This window comes from Balaenoptera ricei, chromosome 10 (assembly GCF_028023285.1).
Source record: "Balaenoptera ricei isolate mBalRic1 chromosome 10, mBalRic1.hap2, whole genome shotgun sequence".
Lineage (NCBI taxonomy): Eukaryota > Metazoa > Chordata > Mammalia > Artiodactyla > Balaenopteridae > Balaenoptera > Balaenoptera ricei.
Window position 1 is genome coordinate 67,194,656 of NC_082648.1, and position 24,601 is coordinate 67,219,256.

At 35.8% G+C, this 24,601-nt stretch overlaps 1 protein-coding gene across 2 annotated transcripts in view; it reads right to left on the bottom strand.

Moving 5' to 3' along the window:
- PAWR (pro-apoptotic WT1 regulator) overlaps positions 1–24,601 on the bottom strand; it is a 105,311-nt gene that overhangs the window by 22,031 nt on the left and 58,679 nt on the right. For both annotated transcript variants that reach the window (XM_059936570.1, XM_059936571.1), the window contains exons 3-4: positions 12,551–12,682; positions 3,372–3,406 (exon numbers count right to left, since the gene is read on the bottom strand). In XM_059936570.1, the coding sequence (XP_059792553.1) occupies positions 3,372–3,406; positions 12,551–12,682 (167 nt within the window). The remainder of the gene's footprint in view (positions 1–3,371; positions 3,407–12,550; positions 12,683–24,601) is intronic.

Genomic DNA, 24,601 nt, shown 5'->3' on the forward strand with positions numbered 1-24,601 from the left:
AACCCCAAAATACATGACCACTGATCCATCTTTCTTAAACCTTGAGTTTCAGAAATTTCATGACCCCCCCGTCCAAATAATTATCCAAATTATTTAAACATGTTTTAAAAAGGAGTTCAGTGAATATGTTAAGAGACGTTCTAGGTAAACAGGAGTTGATTCAATAAAATAGAGCTTAACTACAGTGACTGCTTAACAAACTCAATGCTTAAAAAGTACATCCTTGATATTTGTAAGAAAAAATTTAATATTTAATCCATAATTTACAAGAACACACAAACTAGTCTTGTGGGTGGCTTGTACCCTCTAATGACTTTTTAAGTTTGTCTAGTCGTATATGTATCATAGGTTATTTGGTTTGCTGAAAATATTTTCTAACATATAATGCCAAATTTCTATCCTTTAGCACATTCCTCCTTTTTTCACCCCCATTAATCAGCAGACACCCTCTCCAAAAAACATACATTCTCCAGTCTTTGCTACAACTTGCTGACAGATTAAAGTAATGAACTGTTGATATACAATATAACAAATTCCTCTAGATAAGGAATTGATAATTTCAGATCTAGATTTTGCGTTTGTTTTTATTTGGTGTGTGTTCAACTATGAGTTGCTATGAGTCCATGAATAATGACTAGAAACTTAAAAAAAAATTTTTTGTTGTTTGTTTTATAACAGTATTAAACATGGCTAAACCTTTGAGAGCTGAAAAGTAACAAACCATGTGCTTTAGGCTATGAAAATAAAAGAAGTAACAAGTATACGAACAGGTCACAAGTAAAATAATGGTCTAAAAATGGGTGGGATGGGGAGGGGAGGGAGATCCAAGAGGGAGGGGATATATGTATACATATAGCTGATTAACTTCACTGTACAGCAGAAACTTACACAACATTGTAAAGCAATTATACTCCAATAAAAAAAAAGCTTAAAAATAAAAACATACACCATGTGAAATCAATTTTCTACCTAATTTAACACAATATATAAATAAAGCTTTTGATGAAGATTTGTAAGAAAGTTATTCCCCTAATGATTCTAACTAAAGAATGCAAATCTGAAAAGTGCCAATTATAATTTAAGGTTTATAATTTAATAAGGATTAAATATGTATGAATGATACAGCAAACTTGATAAGTTACTGAAGTTTATTTTTATTCCCCAAACCAAAAACTGATGATAAAAACTCTTTTGGAAAAAACAAAACAAAACAAAACTCTTTTGGTTTGAAAATGTGGCCTGGAAATAGGCCAAATCAAAGCTATTTGATTGGCAATGCTTGCTAGCAAAAGAAAAAAGATTCTTTCCAGTTTAAACTATTCATGTTAAGTAAAAATTACCAAGCACAAGTTTCATTATATCTACATCAAAATTACTCAGAAATGAAAATAAAAGCAGCAGCAGTGGCAAACATATCAGACCTACTTAGTCAATTGTTGATTACCTTGGCCTTCTTATCTCTTTTAAAAGGTAAACACTGGGACTTCCCTGGTGCCGCAGTGGTTAAGAATCCACGTGCCAATGCAGGGGACATGGGTTCGAGTCCTGGTCTAGGAAGATCCCACATGCCATGGAGCAACTAAGCCCTTGCACCACAACTACTGAAGCCCACGCACCTAGAGCCCATGCTCTGCAACAAGAGAAGCCACCGCAATGAGAAGCCCACGCACCGCAACAAAGACTCAACGCAGCCAAAAATAAATAAATTTATTTAAAAGAAAGTTAAACATTGAATTTTATCTATATAATAACTTAGTATTAAAATTAGAGCTCTTCTTAATCAATGTTTTATTTTAGATGAATTATAATAACCACAACTTTAACCAAATATTTTAAACTTTAACATAAAAGTAGGGGAAGACACAGGTTTTTTATGTATAAATCTAGGTAGACTGTCTTGTGCAAGCATGTGGGTTCTGGAGTCAGGTTGCCCAAGTTAAAATCCAGACTCTTCTGTTCACTAGCTTCGTAACCACAGTGAAATGATTCTACCTCTTTATCCCACTTCCCTCACCTACAAAATGGAAGTAAATATTATACCTACAGTACCTACTTTACAAGATAACTTTGAGAATTGAATGAGATCTCTATGTAAAGCTTCTTGCACATTATAAGCACTTGATAAGATTTACCATTATTCCATAATTATTAGCACAAGCATGACCACACCTTCTGCAACCTTCATGGCTTCAACAGGGACAGAAGCTAATATCTCAGTCATCTCCGTTAAACAACTTATACTTAATTGTGATTTTCCTCCTATACATGTGCACACACACTCAAACACATTTTCTGATAAAAGCATTACTCCTTGTGTATAGCTGGTGCTATGGACTTGCTAGGGTCTGAATGTCTGTGTCCCCCCCAAAATTCGGTTGAAATCCTAACGTCCAATGTAAGGGTAATAGGAGGTGAGGCTTTGGGAGGTGCCTAGGTCACAAAGGTGGAGTCCTCATGAATGGAGTTAGTGCTCTTATAAAAGAAATCCCACAGAGCTCTCTAGCCTCTTCCACCATGTGAGGACACAGTGAGAAGCTGTTAGTCTGCAACTGGCAAGAGGGCCTTCACCAACCAGAACCTGACCCTGCTGGCACTCTGATCTCTGACTTCCAGGCTCCAGAACTGTGAGAACTAAATTTCTGTTGTCTGTGATATTTTGTTATAGTGGCCTGAATGAACTAAGATCAGAATGAATTGGATACTCCCAAAATTCATATGCTGAAAGCACTAACCCCGATGTGATGGTATATTTGGAAGCAGGGCATTTGGGAGGTAATTAGGTTTAGATGAGGTCATGAGGGTGGGGCCCTCATGATGGGATTAGTGTCTTTATCAAAAGAGACACCAGGGAAGCCACCCCTTCTCTCTCGACCATTTGAGGACACAGTAAGAAGGCAACTCTCTGCAAGTCAGGAAGAGAACCCTCATCAGAACCAGACCACGCTGACTCTCTGATCTTGGACTTTACAGCCTCCAGAACTGTAAGAAAATAAATTTCTGCTCTAGCCATCCTGTCTATGGTATTTTGTTATGGTATCCCAAGCTGACTAATACAGATGGTATATCTGTATTTTCCGTGTTTAAATACACAAGGGAAAATGACTCAGTTTTTCTTTTGCTAAGTTCATCAAACCCTTACAAATTCATGGTGTGTGCAGTGTTCAAAGAGTGCAGACTATGTCAGAATAAGTCGTGGTCAGAAAGACATTACACTCCTGCCTACGATGTAATTTCTTTTTAAGAGCACAATATTAAGGTTTCTTATTTTTCAAACAGCTGCTTGAAACAGTTCTAGTTAGTTAAGCCATGGTCAGGAAGACATTACACTGATGTCTACAATATGTCGTTAGTCATAACTTAAGGATTCTTACCTTTTGTATCTGCCTGAAACTGTTCTAGATGGCTCCTGTAAAGTAAAAAAAAAATGACATATCAGTTTGGGTATGTGTATAAGCACACAATTCTGTATTATATAAAACTATTGATAGAGAATATTGGAACAATTACCATTGCTTTTTTAAAAATAATTCTTTTATAGATTTATTTATTTTTACTTATTTATCTTTGGCTGCACTGGGTCTTTGTTGCTGCTCGCGGGCTTTCTCTAGTTGCAGCAAGCGGGGGCTACTCTTTGTTGTGGTGTGCGGGCTTCTCATTGCGGTGGCTTCTCTTGTTGTGGAGCACGGGCTCTAGGCGCACGGGCTTCAATAGTTGTGGCACGCGGGCTCAGTAGTTGTGGCTTGCGGGCTCTATAGCGCAGGCTCAATAGCTGTGGCACACAGGCTTAGGTGCACCGCGGCATGTGGGATCTTCCCGGACCAGGGCTCAAACCCGTGTCCCCCTCATTAGCAGGCGGATTCTTAACCACTGCGCCACCAGGGAAGTCCCTTTAAAACTATTTTTGAAACCACAGTAACTAGATTTAAATGTTTAATCACTGGTTATTTAGATAAAGCAGAAAGAAATACTAAGGTTATGTATATGCACTCAAAGTACATTTTATTGAATGTAGATAATAATGATTTCATATGGAACTTTTCCCCTTAAGTTTCACAAACAGTACTCCAACTAACATTTTATCAAGGTTTTCTTTCATAAAAGTCCCTAATCTTATTCTATATGAACTAAAACTTAAGGCACAGACTTTAAATGATATCTGTCTAAATATGCATTAGAAAAAATGCTAATAATGCCTTAAGTTCCAAAACATAACACCTCTCTCACTTTGGTTATAACTGAAATATTTCAAAACATGACATCAGCTTGATTATCCACACTATCTCTTGCTGCAATGAAATAAGCAAAATTGCTAAATAAGAATAGCCCTTGTTGCATTTACTGATTTGTGGGTAACTAACTGATATACTGATTGTAATGGTAGAAACAACCTGGCAATAAATAATATTTCTGAGGCTTAAAGTAGGCATTTTCCCCTAACATGGTAAAACTTAAGACTAATACACATTTAGAGTAGAATTTTAATAAACACAGAAAGGTGAAATGGAGGATGTTTTCAGCAACACTGCACTGTCGTGGCATTATACTAATGTTATACTTTGACCCAACTATAAATGACTTAAAGTCAGTTATCAGGTAAGTTTCCATTTAAGTATACTAATAAGTTGTATAATATCTGTTTTCTACATTTCTCACAGCTTTTTTTTTAAACAACTAGTCACTTAAAACATATCTCAAGTTTTACGGTATTTTCTCTACAGCTAGTTTGGTGCAACTGATCAAATTACAACTCGGACATACTTGATGAAATTACTCCATGCTCATGTCCAAGATGTATAAACAATTAGATTTAAGCCTATTTCTGTATAACTAATATTCAAGAGCTAAGATTCTAAAGCAGACCAACAACTCTTAAGCTTATTATTTATTGGTTAGATTTGAATATGCTTTTTATTAGACAACACTTAAGCTTACTGTTTATTGGTCAGATTTGAATACAGTTTTTATTAGATTATACATTTTGTAACTAAATGTTATTTCACAGTGACTCTAGTAATCAAATTCTATTGCTTAGGGACTTCCCTGGTGGTGCAGTGGTTGGGAATCTGCCTGCCAATGCAGGGGACACAGGTTCAAGCCCTGGTCCAGGAAGATGCCACATGCCACAGAGCAACTAAGCCCGTGCGCCACAACTACTGAGTCTGCGTACCACAACTACTGAAGCCCGCACACCTAGAGCCCGTGCTCCACAACAAGAGAAGCCACCGCAATAAGAAGGCCGCACACCACAACTACGAGTAGTCCCCGCTCACCACAACTAGAGAAAGCCTGCGCGCAGCAACAAAGACCCAATGCAGACAAAAATAAATAAATAAAAAATAAATTTATATATATAAAAAAAATTCCATGGCTTAACAATGGAATGTTCCCCAAATTGGATAGACTATATTAATATTAGCAGAGATTGGGAGGGGTGGTAGCCTGCTTCTCATGTGTATTCAAGACTCACATTTACAGATGGAATTTAAAGTGATCTCTATGCCCTGCCAAAAAGAGGAAACTGAAATGTTAGATAGAAAAAAAAAAAAATCAGCCCCTATAGTGCAGTAAAAGAGTCCCTTATAACTTTAAGGAGGAAAATTCTTGATGTTTCTATACATTAATACAAAATTCTATACAAATATAAACCTTAGATTTGTTAACTAGAAGCCCTCTATATTTCTGTGACCACAAAGATTTCCAAGCAAAGAGTGATAACTTCATAATTACTATAACTATTAAAGTTGAAAATTCCATTCTAAATGTGGGGCGGGAGGGAGAAGAAATACCTTCAGTATCACTGAAATTGCTTGTAAAAAATACAAATGCTAAGACTATATTGGTCTTAAAAGTTTCAAAGACTATGTAATTAGACCTTCCAATAACCCTAAAGTTTATTATACAACTGATTTAAAATATACTTTTCCTGAAATAATCTTTCTTGTAATGGGATGGTTTATATTACAAAAGGGAGGGGGAAAGACCTATGTAGAGCTTAGAAAATGTTGGCAAAGCACGAACTGTTTCATGAGTTTAACTAAAACATTCTGCTTCATTCAAGCTTAGAATGGTCAATAAGGAAATTCCACAAACATTGTCTTTACAGGTGCAGTGGCAGATCAGAACTTGTAAAGTATAAACGAATATAAAAGCATATGTGAAATATGATCAGACAAATACAGGCCCAGTAGAATATAGTAAAATAATACTGAAGTTATTCAAATAAACTTGAATAACTTCAGTATAGCCCTCGGTAAACTATGGTATACCATGGTAACTGGCTCTCAGGACTAACTTTAAAATACCTATACTGGTATACATAATGTACTAAGATACAATGTTGAAGATGAATGCAGAACAGAATATCTGTAATGTACAATTGATAAAATAACTTTAAAAATGAGACTAAAATAAGAACATTATCAAATTAACAAAGATTTTAAAAGGAAAAACTAAACAATAACCAATATTTGTAACTATAAGTGAAGTATAACCTTTAAAAAATTGTGAATCACTATATTGTATACCTGTAACTTGTATAATATTGTATAGCAACTGTACTTCAATTAAAAAAAAAAAAAAGGAAAAGCTCATCATTCCCCACCTTTCCTGAACAACTTAGTCCTAAAGGCATTAGGTGGGGCAGAGCAAGGTAGGGAGGAAACAAGGTGGCCCCAACCAGGGTTTCAGAATACCAGAACACTCCATGAAGAAGAGCTGTTAGGCAAAGAGAATCAGAGCCCAAGAAAACTGAGGACAGCATCCATACAGCAGGGGGACTTAGCCTGGCATGAGAAATCAGAGCCTGAGCAGAATGAGGAGGGGTCTACAAAGCATGAAAGGGAAGTCAGGGTATCAGGCCTGAGGCAAGGTCAGAAAGGGAGTCCCGTGAAGGGATACTGAGAGCCCCAAGCAGGGTGTGATGGTCATCCATTCATGAGGGGGGCCCAAAATGGGGATTTAGAGCCCCAGAAGGGTAAAGAAGGTGCTCCCTCAAAAAGGCAGCCTGGCGTGGAGAATTCACAGCCCTTGCAAGGTGTGGAGAGCATCTCTGTAGGGGATGACCAGGGCTGATGTGCCGGAGCCCAAATAGGATGAAGAGAGTGTCCACAGAGTGGCAGCCTGGCCTGGAGGCGTCAAAACCTAATCAGGTGATAAGGGGTCCCCATGGAGGAGTAATCCAGCATGAGGTCTCAGTCTGAGCAGGAACAAAGGAAGACCCTAGGGAAGAGCGGCCTGTCACAGGGTGGAGAAGCTAAGCAGGGTAAGGAGGGAATCCACAGAGGGGGTGAACTGGTGTGAGGAGTCACAACTCAAGCAGGGTAAAGAGGGCGTCCTGCAGCTTCACGAGGGATGCCCAAGCCTGAAGAAAGCGAAGAGAGTGCTCACGCACAGGGTAAAGGCAGCGCATGACGTCAGAACCCACTCGCAGTGAGGGGGGCGTAAGTGTGGGCAAGGAGTGGCAATGGGAGATAGGCTACATATAGGGGAATTGATGAAATAAGAAAACACATTAAGAATAACGGGAAAGAGGTTCCTCAGTGTCACAAAAGGGAGTTACAAATACTAGATTTAAGCCTTGTGATATTAGATTAGAATTGGCCATGTTGGTATAAATTAGTTTCAGGATCTACATAGATAGATGTAGTTAGCTAGGTAGGTAGGCAGGCAGCAGACAAACAGATATGTATACGCATGCACGTACATATAGACACACACAGTAGGTCTGTACATAGAGCGGGACTACGAATGGTGACATCTCAATAACATGAACATAACTACAGCCCAGACCTCTGCTTCACAGTATCATTTTCCAGTAACAGGAATCAGGGCTCCTTAGAGAAATAGCTGCTAGCTTCCAAGACTGGAGTAAGAAGCTAAAGATGAGTCTACATTATCTTATGACGCCAGAAAACAAAGAAGTATTCCAAGAATGATGGAGACGTAGCAAAGGATACAAAAGGTTAAAGGGGCTCCCACTGGCCAAATTTGGGATAATGTGACTATTAAAATAAATAATGATGGTGTGGTAGGCAGAATAATGACCCTCAAAAGATGTTCACATTCTAATCTCTATAACCTTTAAATATATTAGGTTACATGGCAAAGGGAAATTAAGGTTGCTAATAAATGCCACTAAATAGGGAGATTATACTGGGTTATTTGATGGGCCCAACGTAATCACAAGGGTCACTGAAAGTGGAAGAAAGAGGCAGAAGAAGGTCAGAGGGAGATATGGCAAAGAAGAAAGGTCACAATGCTGACTCTGAAGGAGGAAGAGGGACAAGGAATACAGGTAGCCGCTAGGAGCTGGAAAAGGCAAGGAAACTGATTCTCCCCTACAGCCTCCAGAAAGGAATGCAGCCCTGATTTTAGCCTTTGATTTCAGTCCATGATTTTATTAGTCCAATGAGACTTCCAACTTACAGAACTGTAAGTTGATAATTTTGTGTCATTTTAAGACACCAAATTTGTGGTAATTTGTTATAGCAGCAACAGAAAACTAATACAGATGGTAAGTAAAACCCATCAGATAAAATAGGTAATAGTGAGTTGATACAGATATACAGATATAAATAGATGATAGATAAATGGATAGAGATAAATAGAAAGTTTGATGGAGATTAAGATATCTACATGGTTCAAAGCACTTATCCACAAAATACTTATTAAGAAGGCGCAGTGAAGCCTGGCAAATACCACCTTCATCACATGACCAAAGTGACCATCATCAGCAATGGAACAAATTAAAATCATGTGTCACCTGATAGGATACACAGTGAGAAAAACATAGCACCAATTCTGTGATATTCCTGACAAAGACATACAACCTGAATCTAATTATAAGTAAATATTAGATAACCCAAACTGAAGGTCACATCACAAAATAAATGACCTATTAATCTTAAAAAGTGTTAACATTAAGAAAGTTAAGGAAAGAAGGTATCAGATTGAAGGAAACTAAAGAGATATAGTGACTAAATAGAACATGTGATTCTGAATTAGACCCTCTTGCTATAATTTAGGACATGATTGGAACAACTGGCAAAACTTGATGATGGCTGAATATGTTAGATGGTAAAAGAATGTGTCAATTTTAATTTCCTATTTTTAAGAGCTGTGTTGTGGTTATGTAGGAGATCTTGTTTGTAGAAAACACAGAGTGTAGTATCGGGGTTAATAGGGCATCAAGTTAGCAACTTACTCTCAAACATTTTAAGGGAAAAAAATTCTCTGTACAGTGCTTGCAACTTTTCAGTAAACTTGAGATTGCATTAAAAGGCAAATCAATAAATAATCAAAGAAAGGAGAAAAATAAAACTCATAAATGTCCTCTCACAAAACGACATTGTTTACATAAACTGATAGACTTTTCTTCATAAGTAATTTAGGCAATATGTATCAGAAATTTTTTAAATCTTTAAAATGCATTATGGGGACTTCCCTGGCGGTCCAGTGGTTAGGACTCTGTGCTTTCACTGCAGGGGGCACGGGTTCGATCCCTGGGGGAACTAAGATCCCACAAGCTGCAAGATGCGGCCAAAATATAAATAAATAAAAAATTTTTAAATGCGTTACGGCTTTTGGCCCAATAAGTTCATCTCTGGTAATCTGGCCAAAGAAAATAATTCAAAACATAAAAAGCTTAATCTCCACAGATGTCAATTCCAGTATGACTTACAATAGTAAAAAAGTTTAACCACTGAGGATTTCTATTAATGGGAAATTTGTGTCACCTATTATACACATTAACAAAGAAAATTCTATACCACTGAAAATAATACACAAAGAGCTTTGAATAACATGAAAAAAAATGTTCATGCTATAACACCTACGAAGAGAATTTTGGCAATACCGTCAAAATTACAAATGCACATTCCTTTTCACCCAGAAATTCTAGTGCTAGGGTTTTATCCTACTGATTTACACACACATATGCAAAAGAACATATATTGAAAGGTTTTCACCACCACATTGTTTGTAAAAGCAAAAAATTATATATAACCTAAATGACCATCAATAGAAATTAGTTAGAAAAATTATGATACATATATAAAATAGAATATTCTGTGTTTACAAAAAAATAATAGGGAAGCTCTTTATGTACTCCACAATATTAAATGAAAAGAACAGGATGCAAAACAGTGTGCTAAAAATTAGTGAATACATATATAGACATATATATACACACATATAGACATAAATTTGTTTATGGACTACCTCGAGAAGGATCTAGAAGGATGTGCAAGAAAAGAAAGCACTAGTTGCCTCCAAAGAAGGTAACCAGGTAGCTGAGGAAGACTTTTTACCATACACCTTCTTATGCTTTTTGCATTTTTCAGCATGTGACTGTATGCTTCTTTTAAAATTAATTAAGCCTAAAGTTTAAAATTTAATAAACAGTTCATAAAAATACATAAGGAGACCAAACTAGATAACTTCCCCTGTCTTTTATATTTTCATTTTTTTCAAATTTTCTAACTGATCATGTATTATTTAATCAGAGAATTAATATATTACTTTAAAAACTGGCATATTATCTAGGAAAAAAACATGGTAAAAATGTGTAAAATCATAGCTAAAAATATAAGAAGAAAATATAAAGGCTCATTTTTTATTACCACTACTCCATATTATTTGAAAAATGCCAAACAGAAACTTAAAACACTCTAACCTTTCACAGAGCTTACTGTTATGCCAAATTCATGTTCCCATTTCATTCTTCATTTTAAAAAATTTGTTTAACTGATTCACATACATAATGCTGAGAAACAAAATCTCTCTGTCCTATTCAAAAAAAGCCTTAGAACAACCAATGCATTGATGCCAATATTTTCTCTCTTTTTGTTGTTTTTGAAGTTGGAGTTATAAATAAAATCTATATCTTATCTGAGTAATAGAATATGTGAGTTTAGGTAGTAACTCAGAGAGAGGTCAACTATGTAGACAGAAAAGTTCCTGTTCCCATTCCAACTTCAATGTGGCAATTTGGGATCCACAGGAGAGTTTTTGCCTCACTTTCACCCTAAGCACATAGCCTGGAATATACATACTTAAAACCAAGACCATCAGTGAGTTACATCCTAATTGCTAATGAAACAAACAAATAAACAAAAATGAGAGAAATCAAGGGCAGACCTAGGAAGAAATTAGAAAAGCTACAGGAAAGAAGATAAACTGGATAAGGCAGAAAGCTCCTCAGAGAGCCCGAATCAGCAGAGACTGCTACATATCTGGGTGTAAACTTGGAAATAAACTAAACACTAGGCTCCTCAGCTTTGACTGGGTAAGGAACAGAAAGAAATCAGCCCTCTTTCCAAAAGCTGCTGCCTGATGTTAAGTGACAGACCAAGAACTGAAACCAGTTCTAGACTCAATCAAAAATGCTATATTGTCTCTATCCCAATAAATTAAGCCTATTTCTTCACCTGGAATAGGCACAGATTTAATTTCAACTTTGCTGTAATACACAAAAACAAAGGATACAAAGATACTTTAGATTATGAACAGTCACAGAGATGCTGAGAGAAGCACTGCTGGTTAGCTTACACTATGTTATAATAGGGTATTCTAGCAATAGCAACTGCAGTAGGGGCACAGACAAACCCACATTACCATTCTTCACATCAATGTACCTGCCTCAAAGAGCAGAGGAAAAAGAAGTTTTGCATTCACATCCAAACCACTTCAAAATATTTTGCCTCTCTCTGCCAAATGCCTTCTATCATAACCTTGCAAATTAATAGACAAGTTTACATTTCATTTTTTTCATCAGTAAAACAGGGAGATGTGTGTCCTGCTCGGAAACTCCTTTTAGAGTAGTATCATAATAAAATGCATTTAAAAAGTCAAAGCTGGAACTCTGAAAAGACAACACAGTAGCTTACGATCTCAAAATGTCATCAAATTAATTTAAGATTAGATATATCAAGATAATTCCCAAAGTACAGTTTATATGGAATGATTCTGCAGTGATTTGCTTTAAACTCAGGCACCCCAATGCCAACAACTCCCAATTTTCTGTGCTACAAGAAGCCAAGATAACAGCTAATTGGAAACTGACTTAAATTTTGTTTTAAAAAGTATTTTATAATTACACAGAAATATGGATGTTTCTGGCAATTCACAATACTACATGTTGTGTTTTATTATTATGTTTAAACATCTGACTTGGTAGACACTTGTTATTCAACTCTTTATTTGCTACATAATTCTAATGCAAATATCAGCCTAGAACAGTACTCTCCACTCACTTAAACTCACTAATCCTTACTTTTTTAAGAGCAAAGGGTAATTATTTTTCCTGCTTATTTTTACAACGGATACTGTTTAAACCTGCTTAGTCAGTAAATATTCATTGATCAGGAGCTAAGGACCAAATACTGCTCACGTCAAAAAGTTATTTAGATATAAGGAAAATCACTGGTTAAATCCATTGAAAGTACTTAAATGGAGTTGATGCAACCAAAATGAAACTGGAAAAATTATTAACAGTAACTTAAAAATTATTGTTCAAATAGCTAGTGACATTCTAGAATTTTTAAATACTCACTTGTAACAGATAGGAACTTCCTGAATCTAATAAGCTTACAGCCTCATTTTGCATCGTGTTCTGTTGTGTAATTGCATCTTCTCGTTTCCGCTCTTTCTGCCCAGCTTCATCATCTTCATATTCATCTAAGCACTGAAAGAAAGAATAGTTTCCATTTTACTTCTATTAATATTAATAAAATGTTTTGATAGTACGTGAAGATACATTTGATAGCATTAAGAAATACTAAGCATTCAGAAACTTCACAATAAAAGTGTTCCTTTCAACAACTGGTACATTTAATTCCTATAAACTAAATTATCTGCTTAAAATCCAAACCTCCACATTCACACCCTTGTCAACATCTTTCTAGGCTCTAGGCTCTAACTACCAGTGACAAGGTTTGCTTAAAGGTAGGGTTCACTCTTTCTTCATCATTCAATCTTCAAGTAAATGGACTACCTTAAAGCACTTTTTGGAAGGTAACAAAAGATACACCACACAGACATGGAATGTAGAGTCTAACGGGAAGGGGTGTGTGTCTGTGTGTACATGTGCAGATAACTTAATAATAAAGGCCACTGAAGGTGTGTGTGTGTGTGTGTGTGTGTGTGTGTGTGTGTGTGTACGTGCGCAGATAACTTAATGTTAAAGGCCATTTTCTACCTTAGTAGCCTATGAGTATCTTCACCTAGGGAGTAAGTCTTCTACAAACACTCTGTAGAAGAATTTACAATTTAAAAAATGCGTTTAATTTGGAATTGCAGATATAAAAAAAAGAGAATTTCAGATGATGGGACGAGCATATGGAAAAGCTCACATGAAAGGGTGCTGTTTAAAAAACCGAATCACCACCTGTGTTATCTATCCAGACTTTTTACGTTAATAAAAAAAACAAAACCAACAACCCATAAACAGAAACTAAACTCTATCCATTACACCCACTGTGAAATAGGTCATCTGTTCCTTGTAACTGAACACATTCTTAACCAATACACTGCCTGTGTGTGTTCTGTAAGAGACAAAAAATAAATAATATCTCTGCCGGCAATTTGTAAACACAAAGACACTGACCAAAGCACAGAATAGCAGGAAAGACAATAGTATTTACAAATTGTGCAAAGAGAAAAAGAAAGGCTGAAGCCACTGTGCAAACCAAGAAGGATCACTGGAGCATCTGAAATAGGAGAACACAGAAAATAAGCAGCACATTCAAAGACACAAGGGCCATAGCGGTGGCGGGGGGCGGGGGTATGGAAGAAGGCATCTGTCTGAGATGGAGTCTTAAATCAGGATGATGTGGAGGGAAAGCTGGGGGGCAGAATGGAAGGGATGAATTAAAGAAACAAGTGGGCTGAGATTCCAGAGAATGTTTAGGGTCTCTCCTGTAATGCAACTAACTATGTGTACAGGTATCACCTGGCCCTCTTCTCACCCTCTGGGAACTGGGGCTTAGGTAACTGGTACAAGAGAAATGATAACACTGTGGCTACTGCTATTGCTGTGAGTAACAAACTGTTCTTGACCCCCAGGAGACTAGTGTCTTCTGCCAGGATCCATGAAACCATAGCAGGCTAACTCGTTAGCTTGTAAGCAGGGTAAGATCTCAGATCCTTCAAAGTCCTTGACAGAGGTGAGTATTGGAAAGGCATATGCTCTGATCACAAAGAAATACAGATAATAAAGAGCCTAAGAAGTCTGGACTTTTCATTACATAACACTGAAACATGTTATAGTGCTACAATTCCCTGGAATATAAGTAAAACATGATCGAAACTGATTTGGGGAAAAGAACCTGTATACAGCAATTCAGAGTTCTGATTAACGGACCAAAAGTGGAGAGACTAAACAACATAGTAGGCAATGGGATCCTATGAAAAATGATGTATCTGGGAATTCCCTGGCAGTCCAGTGGTTAGGACTCAGCACTTTTGCTGCCGGGGCCCAGGTGTGATCCCTGGTCGGGGAACTAAGATCCCTCAAGCCTCTCAGCATGGCCAAAAAAAAAAAAAAAGATGTATCTTAGGTGGAAACAGAATCAATAAAAGGAATCTAGTAAAGGGTACCAAAGTTTAAGAAATTAGTCCTGATTAGAAAACGAATCTCTCTTAGGACTTTTAAAAAGACTTTCTCAAACCAATAGACAGTATCATGTTTTATGCCAAAATATCAACAAAATTTAAAAGCAAAGCCAGACTTAAGACACTGGTGTCCACTATCAACAGGGTTGTTAACATCACTCTGGAAGTACTATTTGGTAAAACTAGGGAAGAAGAATAAGAGATTTCAGCATCAGAAAGGCAAATTTTCATCATTTCAAATGATATAATTTTGTCAAAAATATTTTAGAATTACTACAGTTCCTTAAGATGGTTTTTCATTAAGCACACAGAAATAAATAGCTTCTCAGAGTAACATTAATAGCTAGTTAGATTATATAATTTTAATAGTAACCATAAAAATAAACTAAAAAAACTTTATGAAAGAACTATAAAATTTTACTGAGTGATATAAATTAAGATCTCTTCTTAAGAAAAAAACTAATACTGAAGGTGTCAATAATCTGTTAATCAATTCATAAGTTGAATTTATTTGGAAAGTAAGGGTGGGTCATCTGGATGCATAATTACATAAGACATCCAGAAAAATTACTTTTTAAAGAGAGAGTTATGACAGAACACTCACTCTAACATTAAAATGTATAAAACCACAACACCGAAAACTATGTGATAAAGATACTAGAACAGAAAAGAGAATGGAGTACAGAAATTCTTCAATACGTAGTACTGAGACAAGAGGTCAGCAAGACTATAAGCTCTAGAAAGAATAAAAAGCGGTCTCATCTAGCCTTCTACTCGGTGAACGCAATCATTCTCTGGTACCTGGGCTGTAAAAATCCCTGACCGTAGGATCAAATGTCAGTAGCATGAATTCTTAAATCATAGAGTAATATAGACTCACCAGCATTAAAAGAAAGCAGAAAAAATAAACTTCAGTAAATGTTTGATAAATGAGTTACCAAGATGAGACAAATAAGGGAGATGGACTGTTGCACCCCAAGTTAAAATTCTGAATGTTCTTTTTCTTGGCAACACTCTTACCCACTGACCTGGGAACCTATTCATCACACATACTATCTCTGTGGAGAGTGTGTACATCTTACTTTCCAGGAAGCTTTTAGAATAGGGATTACTTGATGAATCACAATTTCCCTCCAAAGTTCTTCTAGAAACCAGTATAGTTTTTTTTAGCAACAAGCATCTTACAAATTCCTTAAACTATCTTACTTAACGGGGGATAAGTACACCTGGAGGAACAACTTGGTCAAAATGGTGAGAAATAAGAAAAGACTGAAAGCAAAAAGGAACTGAGTTAATGGACAAAGGTGGGTAAAGACATCTTCTATTTCTTGCAAAGATTAATAATTTTCTAAGCACAGAAGCTGGCTGGTACCCTTAAGGGAGAGAGAGAGAGTTGGTCTTTAAATAAGTACTAGCAAAAAGAAAACCAAAAAGAACCCTAAATATTTTTTAAAGATTCTTTCTATGAATTATAAGTTTTTTACCTGGGAGGGAAAAAGATGAGAAGAAAATAGCTACTGATTTTATAGTATAATTACAACAATAATGTGGGACTGAATCTCCTACCTCTCTTCTCAGCTCTCATTTATAGATAAATGTAAACATGTAAAAGTTATTCTCTCCTTTCACACAGATTAGAGAGGAAGTTGCATGGGAACTGAGTTAACAATTATTTGAAACAAACCAAAAAGTCCGATTTTATGAAATGATAATAATAAGCATCACTAATTCTCAGCAAGCTCTTTGCTCTTCCCAAAGGTACATTTAGAGTGTTAATATTTTAACAAATAAAACCTCAGAACAAAAAAGGAAATGTATGATTTTCATTGCTAATAACAAAGTATCAACACTGAAAAAAAAAGAAGCTACTTTGAATAATTTTTTATAACATGTAAGATTATTGCTCAGATCTGACAAAGTAACCAAATAAAAAGAAAACGGATTTTTTAAGTCCTATTAGTTAGGATTCAAGAAACTGTACTTCATAGGAGCACAACAGAAAAGTTCAAAAATAGATCTAAATAGACAAATTGTGTTTACAATAAAAGTAGAAACTCTTACTGGTGGGAAAGAATGGGCTTTTTTTTAAACACACGATTTGGGGACAACTGGATAACTATATATTTTTTAATGTGAAATTGGATTTATTCCACATACTAGGATAAATTCCAGTACATCATTAAAAATGAGCAAAAATTTGAACACTGCCGAGGAAAATATAGGGGTGACAAATAAATACATGAAAAAAAGGCTCAATATCAGTACTTATTAGGGAAATGCAAATGAAAACCACAATGGGCTATCACTACATACCTACTGGAATAATAAAATCAAATACCAACTAAAATTAAAGTGTTAAATGAGGATTTGAAACAACTGAATGTCTCCTATATTGCTGGTAGGAACTAACAGTGGCATAGTCATATAGGGAAAAGTTTGGCAGTTTCTTATAAATTTAAATATACACTTACCATATGACCCAGCAATTCTACTCCTAGCTAGTTACCAAGAGAAATGAAAACATATTCACTCAAAACTTACACAAAAACTTGAACAAAAAAAATATCAGTTTTCATAATAGCCAAAAACTGGAAATAGTCCAAATGTACATCAACTGGTGAACAGATAACCAAGAGTAGTACAGCCATGCAACAGAATATACTCAGTAACAAAAGAATTATGCTAAGACACCAGGAAATGAAGACTATATGCTGTGTGATTCAATTTCTGTAAAATTCCAGAGAAAGCAAAATCATAGTCACAGAAAGCAGATCAGTGGTTGTCAGAAGCTGCGCCTGAGGGGAGGGGGCTGACTAGAAAGGGGCAGAATGAATGATGGAAGTGTTCTATATCCTGATTCTCACGGTGGTTTGCCCAGTTGTGTATATTTGTCAAAATTCATCAAATCACACTCTTAAGACAGTAGCATATTATTATATGTAAAAGACACCTTAATAAATATGACTTAACAAAGAAAGAAATATCGTGGAGGTATTGAACAAATAAAATGAGTTTTAAAAAAAACTGAACCTAAGTCTGATTAAGACTCTAGATCCAACTACCAATTAAAGGAAATAGAGGGAATAGAACAGTATATTAGACAAGACCATGGAGATGCAATCATGAAAATCCAGACTGTGGGAATATAAAAGACCACAGAGCAAACAGTCATCTGGGGCTACATAAGGTTTGTTGCTTTTTAAAAAAAAAACAAAAACTTTAAAAACCATTCTCAGCTCTCCATCATATAGAAATAAGCCTCTGCTGATCCCTGTTGTAACTATAAAATACAAATGGCCAGTTCCTACAACTAATAAATTATAAGGGGAGAGAGAGGCAAAAGGAGAAGAGAGCCACAAATTTGAAACTCAAAAGACATATGAACGGATACGAAAATATTGACCTCATTTGCATCCTTACTCAAAGAAACTATTTTTTAAATAATCATTTAAGAGACAGTTTGAAACATGATGAAATTTGAAATTAAGTCTAAGGAGTTTCATGAGATTAAGGAACTATTTTTAACGTTTTTTAGGTTTGATAGCGATATTGTTCTTTTGTTTTCAAAAGATTCCTTATATTTTAGAGACATATGCTGAAATATTTAAGAATAAAATAATAAGTCATCTGAGATTTGCTTGAAAATAACATAGGGATAGAATGGGTAGTGTGTGGTGGTATAGGTAAGACAAAACTGGCCAGGAGTTGATCACTGTTGAAGCTGAAGGATGTGGACATGGGGGACTTCACTGCACCATTCTCCTGACTTTTATATTTGACCCAAATTCTCACAATAAAGTTCTAAAAGTAGCAATAAAATTTGACTGTGCACTGACTAAATAACTAGAACTAGGTAAGTATCTTTCCTATGAAGCATAACATTTCTGCCTCTAGAGAGCAAAATGGTGGAATATTATTTGAAAACTCTTTTCAAAGAAATGGAAATGTTTGCAATTTAATGTAGAGTGGGAAAAAATACTATGATGAATGATAAAAAGAAAATTACACATTATCTCTAGATTGATTTTCTTTTTTTAAATTTATAACTGTCTGTAAGTTATATTTTAGATTAAAAAAATATAAGAACTCAGATTTTGGAATCAGAGAGACCTAGATTCAAATCCCAGGTTGGTCACTTAAAATAGTAATAGCGTCTACTAGTAACTGAATATTTTCTAGGTGTGTAGAGCACTGTTAAGCTCTAATATCTAGTATTTCAAATACAGGTAATTTTCACAAAAACCTTAGGAGGTGGGTACTACTTTACATAAGAGGGATGTGAGGATTAGAATTAAGTAACAGGACACAAAGTTGTTGAGGGGTGCAGTCAGAACTCCAACCCAAGCAGTCTAACTACAAACCTCAACCTCAATTTTCCAAGTACCAGTTGTAACCTATTCATCAGTCACGAAATCCATTTAGTGCTCTGCAACCCAGAGTTTATTTGAAGAAAAAGAAAAGGAACAGAACAGAAAATATCAGTGAGCACTTTCCTGTGAAACTTTGGTTTCACATTATCTCGTGAGGGTCTTGGATCACTTTGCAGAACACAGAATTACTGGAAGTTACAGGGAAAAAAAGAGTGGTTATGAGTTGACTATTGCTGTAGCTGGATGACAGTTATATAAGGGGGGTTCATTTACTCTGTATTCTGTGTATGTTAACATTTTTACTTTTTTTTTTCCCCCATTTTTAAAGGGACTTTTAGGAATTCTACCAGGTCTCATTTCCATGTTTATTTCAGTCACTGACAGCAGACCAAACTTCCCCAGGTCTCACCCATTCACTTGTACAGACTCTCATTTCCATACCACTCTGTACGTTTCCTAATCTGACCCAATCCCGTGTCCTTCCTCTCCCTTCCAAATCATTCCTCTGTGCCCTCTGGAATTCCTGCTGATTAACATTTTGCTTTCCTCAGCTACAGGATGAAACCTAGTTGGCTCCGTGAAAAAGCCCTTTCCCCTGTAGCTCACTCAACTGGAAGCTTTTTGTTTTTGATGTTCTTTCATACCTTTGGGCCTGGTGGTAGGATTAGTGTATTCTCTGACTACCTCTCTGGAGCAAGTATCTCCTTTGGCCACAATGCTCTAGGCCAATGATTCTTATTCAGTCAATACCACTCCCTACAAGGCATGGAATTTTGTGGTGGCATTCTTGGTCATATTGATGACTAAGAAATATTACTTGTTTATGGATCGGAAGCATGAAATGGATATCTTGCATTTGAAAAATTAGTCCCTCTAAGATAGAACTGACCCACGTCCCATCCAAATGTAAAATGTAATACCAAAAAGTCATGCAGGTGAAAAATCTATTTATAATTTTCTGAGCCTAAACACATTTTACAGGGCGGTGGTGTGGGGGAGCGGGGGGATGGGGGAGTGGAGGTTCCAGGGTTTTAAAATACATACGGATTTTTCCAGGAAGACAACTACCCTTAAAATCCAGAGAACATGGTATTTCATTTGTTAGTAGTCTTATTTTTTTAAAGTTGCTCAACATTTTGGAAAAGGTCACTGACAGCAAAACTATTTGTGGTATTTGACTAATAAAGCACACTTTTATCAGTCCAAAAAAAGGTTTTTAATAAATCAACATTTAATAAGTTCATAGACTAAAATAACTAAAGAGGATCCATTTCATGGTAGCTTTTCCCTATTAATTTGAAAAAGCAGAACTCCACAAAATTCAGGAATCCAGAAAAAGCAACCAACATACCATTTGCCTACTTTAAACACAACTTGTATTAACATTTTTAAATGCTTCTGACATATGGAGAAGAGCATATTCCATAGAACTTTTTATTTAATAAGAATTCTCGGACAGTAAGTAAGCTCAACAGACAATCATCACTCACAACTATTATTTATCTGAAACTATGCACGCACAACTAAAGAAAATACAATTTTAAAAAATATTTCAAATGCATTAAAAATTGTTAAAATTAATTTTTAATAAAATAAATGCTGAGGCCAAGTTTTGATACTTTCATAACTAGAATAAATTGTGTGGTATACTATCTAGTTCTTGGAAGATCTCAGCTAGAGATTGCTTCACATTCCTTTTTCTTTTTTCACATTTGTTCCCTTTCATAAGTGAGAAGTCTTACAAATGAATTAAACAATTCATTCATCTCCAAACACTATTAACAATAGTTCATAAAATCCATTTAAAAATACTAGTCCCCTTAATTTTCAGAATCCCTCCCCAAAAGTGTGATATCATGTTCTTCTTCCCAAATGCCTCAGTCTCTGTAACCTATGAACATCTGATCTTAATATAAGGAATCCACAAAAATTCCTTAGGTGTTTCAGTTTTTCAGTAAATTTTTGCAAAGTATAATTACTTCTCTAGAAAACTCTAACACCAGGGAATAGCACAATATTTTCAACATATGAATCAGAATGAGGAACAGAATTACAATAGAACTAAACAGCCAAGTAAGTTTAATTGTATTTATGTACAATAAATCATATAAATGTGGCTCTAAAAGCATGCTGATTTCCCTTTGCATTTTAAGCAATCTTAGCAAGGCTTTTAGGGAAGAGAAAAAAAACTATACAGCTCCAGGAGAGGGGAAAATAGTCTGTATGTGGGATCACACAGTTACAAACCATGAATGTGGATAAGTGCCTGTACTTTCCAAAATGGAAAGTTACTGTGTCCGTGAAAGGTATTAGGGGAGTTAAGCTAGATTCCACTCGTTTTCTTCAGAGAGACCATGCCATCCTATCAGTACTACTGCTGCTTTATCTGCCTCCCTCTCTGGTAATACCCCTTTTCATCCTCCATTAGTCCTTTATCTAGCATATACCACTCTGTCATCATTCAACCTCTGCCAAGCTATTCCTTACCTTCCCTCCCTGTTCCTAAACCAAGAGGTTTCTTTTGAAATGGTTAAACAAAAGGAACTTTACAACATAACAAAAAGAATAGTAAGATCAAATTAATAAGCATCTTTATGTGAAAAGAACTGAGCAAAATAAACAAATGACTGCTCTCCTCTCATTAGATAGCTGAAAAAGCCACATATATAACACAATGCTTAAAAACTGCTACACACACACACACACACACACACACACGGCCTTAAGCTAGAAAGTTTGGGAACTAAGTGAGATAAATTAAAATGTATGGGGCTTCCCTGGTGGCGCAGTGGTTAAGAATCCGCCTGCCAATGCAGGGGACATGGGTTCGAGCCCTGGTCCAGGAAGATCCCACATGCCGCGGAGCAACTAAGCCCATGCGCCACAACTACTGAAGCCTGCACTCTAGAGCCCGTGCTCCGCAACGAGAAGCCACCGCAATGAGAAGCCCGTGCACCACAACAAAGAGTAGCCCCCTCTCTCAGCAACTGCAGAAAACCCGCGTGCAGCAGCAAAGACCCAATGCAGCCAAAAATTAAATAAATGAATAAATAAATAAATAAATTTTTAGATGAAACAAAATGTATGAATTTTCCAGACTAATTATTAAACATCCTGATTAACTTTGTAAATTAGCAATGAATTTCATCTATCATACTGAATTAGGCTTTCTAACAACTTGCTAATATATTGATACTAATATAAGTACTTTGATTTCATGGATATAAAAGCTGAGTTTGCACGAAGGTTAGCATTTTAGACAAAAATGAAATCTTATCTGTAAAGAATCTGAAAATATAACATTCCAAAAAACAGGAAATGAAAACAGAATTTCATCCTTCCACAATTTTAAAGCACCTCCCCCACCTTAAATTCTACACCAATCCTATCAGATATGACTCAGCCATGGACAATCCAACCATACTACCTCGTGCTGGGATCCCATCAGATCTCAGGGCTAAGCAGTGTCAAGTTCTCTAAAGAGCAACAATATTCATAATGAGAGAGGCAGGCAGCATTCTCACTTTCAGCAATCTCAACAAATAATAATAACAATCATAACTTAGAAACTATAGTTGGGTAATTTTATTTAAACAGAAAATGAGATTTTTCCTAATTACAAAATTAATGTACAAGAAAACTTTTAAAATAGAGAAAAGAAGAAATTAAAAATCATCCTTTATCTTAAAATAAACAACTGTCATCACTTTGGTACAAATCATTCTAGTAGAACTTTTTCTTTCCTTTTTCTTAAATCCATATAATTGTAGGCATCTTGTTTTGAGATCTATTTATATGGCCTCTTCATTTTCAACAAAAATTTTAGTAGTTGCATAGTATGATATTAGATTTGCTTAATCAGATCTATGTTGTAGGACATATAAGCTAAATAGCCTTTCATATAAATTTGTGTGCCTATCTCTAATTTTTATGGCTCTATAAACATGCTGCCAAATTTTCCTCCAAGAAGGTTAATGTTGTCTTACCCTTATTATTATTGTTTTAACTCTCTCCGAACATATTAGGCAAATAATGGTTTCACTGAATCCTAGGTGAGCAGGATGAACCTGTGCTCTCTTTTTATTGGCTTTATGTATTTATGTATCTTCACTTTCTTCACTGATATCCTCTCTCAATTTTTATACTGGCTTATTCATTTCCTTAGTATTTCCAAAAGCTCTTCATATAATAAGATGGTAACCTTTATTGTCAATTTTTTTTTCTAGCTCACCTTTTAATTCTGTTTAAGTTTTCCTTCTGAGATTTTCTCCCCGTGGTTTTATGTTAAGAAAATGTTTTTCTTACTTTAAGATCTAATAAACAAGGACTTCCCTGGTGGCCCAGCGGTTAAGACTCTGCACTTCCACTGCAGGAGGCGCACGTTCGATCCCTGGTCGGGAAACTAAAATCCCACATGCCGCTCGGTGCAGCCAAAAAAAAAAGTCCATGAATTCCAAAGTTCATGAATTCCGGAATTCGTGGATATTCCTATTTTTAAAAAATCTAATAAACACACATACTTTCTAACTTTTACCATCTCACTTTTTTAAACTTTTTAACTCATCTCATATTTAATTTCTTGTATAGGGAGTGAGTTTGGAATCTAATGATTTTTTCAGGGTAAGCCATTGTTCTAGCCACAGAAATGGACTAACCCAGAACTGCAACACCGGCGGGAGGCTGTATGAGTAACAGCCCTGGGAGGAGCTCAGCACCCCCTCCAGGTTCACACCTAGGGGCTCTTAAGCAACCCCTATCTCCTCACCACTGATTCAAAATGCCATCTTTATATTTTTATATATGGCTATGTTTTAGCTTTCTATTCTGTTCCATTGATCTATTTACTTTAATGCCCAAATCATATTATTTTTATCATTAAAAGTTAATAGTATCTAACAGTTTCCTTCATTATTATTCATTATTCAACTCTCTTGGCCATTCCCAGATGACAAATTCACCTGGTACAATGGAATAACTATTTCAATACGTTTGAATTAATATATAAATTATTTGGAGAAAACTACCGACAACATTAATTAGCTGTGTGATCTTGTAAAATGGGAAGAGCAGTACCCACATAACAGGGTTGTGCAATAAGTTAGCACTAAGGAAATGAAAGTTAGATACGGACTGTGGACAGACATAGCAAACAGCAGTGGAATCTGAACGACTGAGTCAAAGGCAGTAAATAGCAGTAACAAGATGACTCCTAGTTTTCTAGTTCATGGTATCTATCATTCTTGCACGCAGATAATTTAAAGAGAGGAGAAACAATGAAGTGTTTGGTGTTGAGTATTTGAAATATTTGTGTGATATAAACAAATAATTCAAGGAAAAGAAGGACCAAGGTAGAGATCAAAGGCTAAACCTTTTCTAGTAAAACTCTCAAGACGGCTCTAAATGTAGGTAAGTTAGACGACACAGGCAAACAAAAATTGAGAGAGTTCTGACAGAGGGTTCTCGAACTTCTCTGAGAAGTAACTGTGCTTTTCTGCTGACAAACATGGGTAAAAGTTTAGGATAAGGTAGTGGGGTGTAGGTTGATTAAAAGTTTAGAATACATATTTGTAGGAAATATGAAACTGAGTGAAATAAAAGTATGCAAAGGATTTCCAGACAAG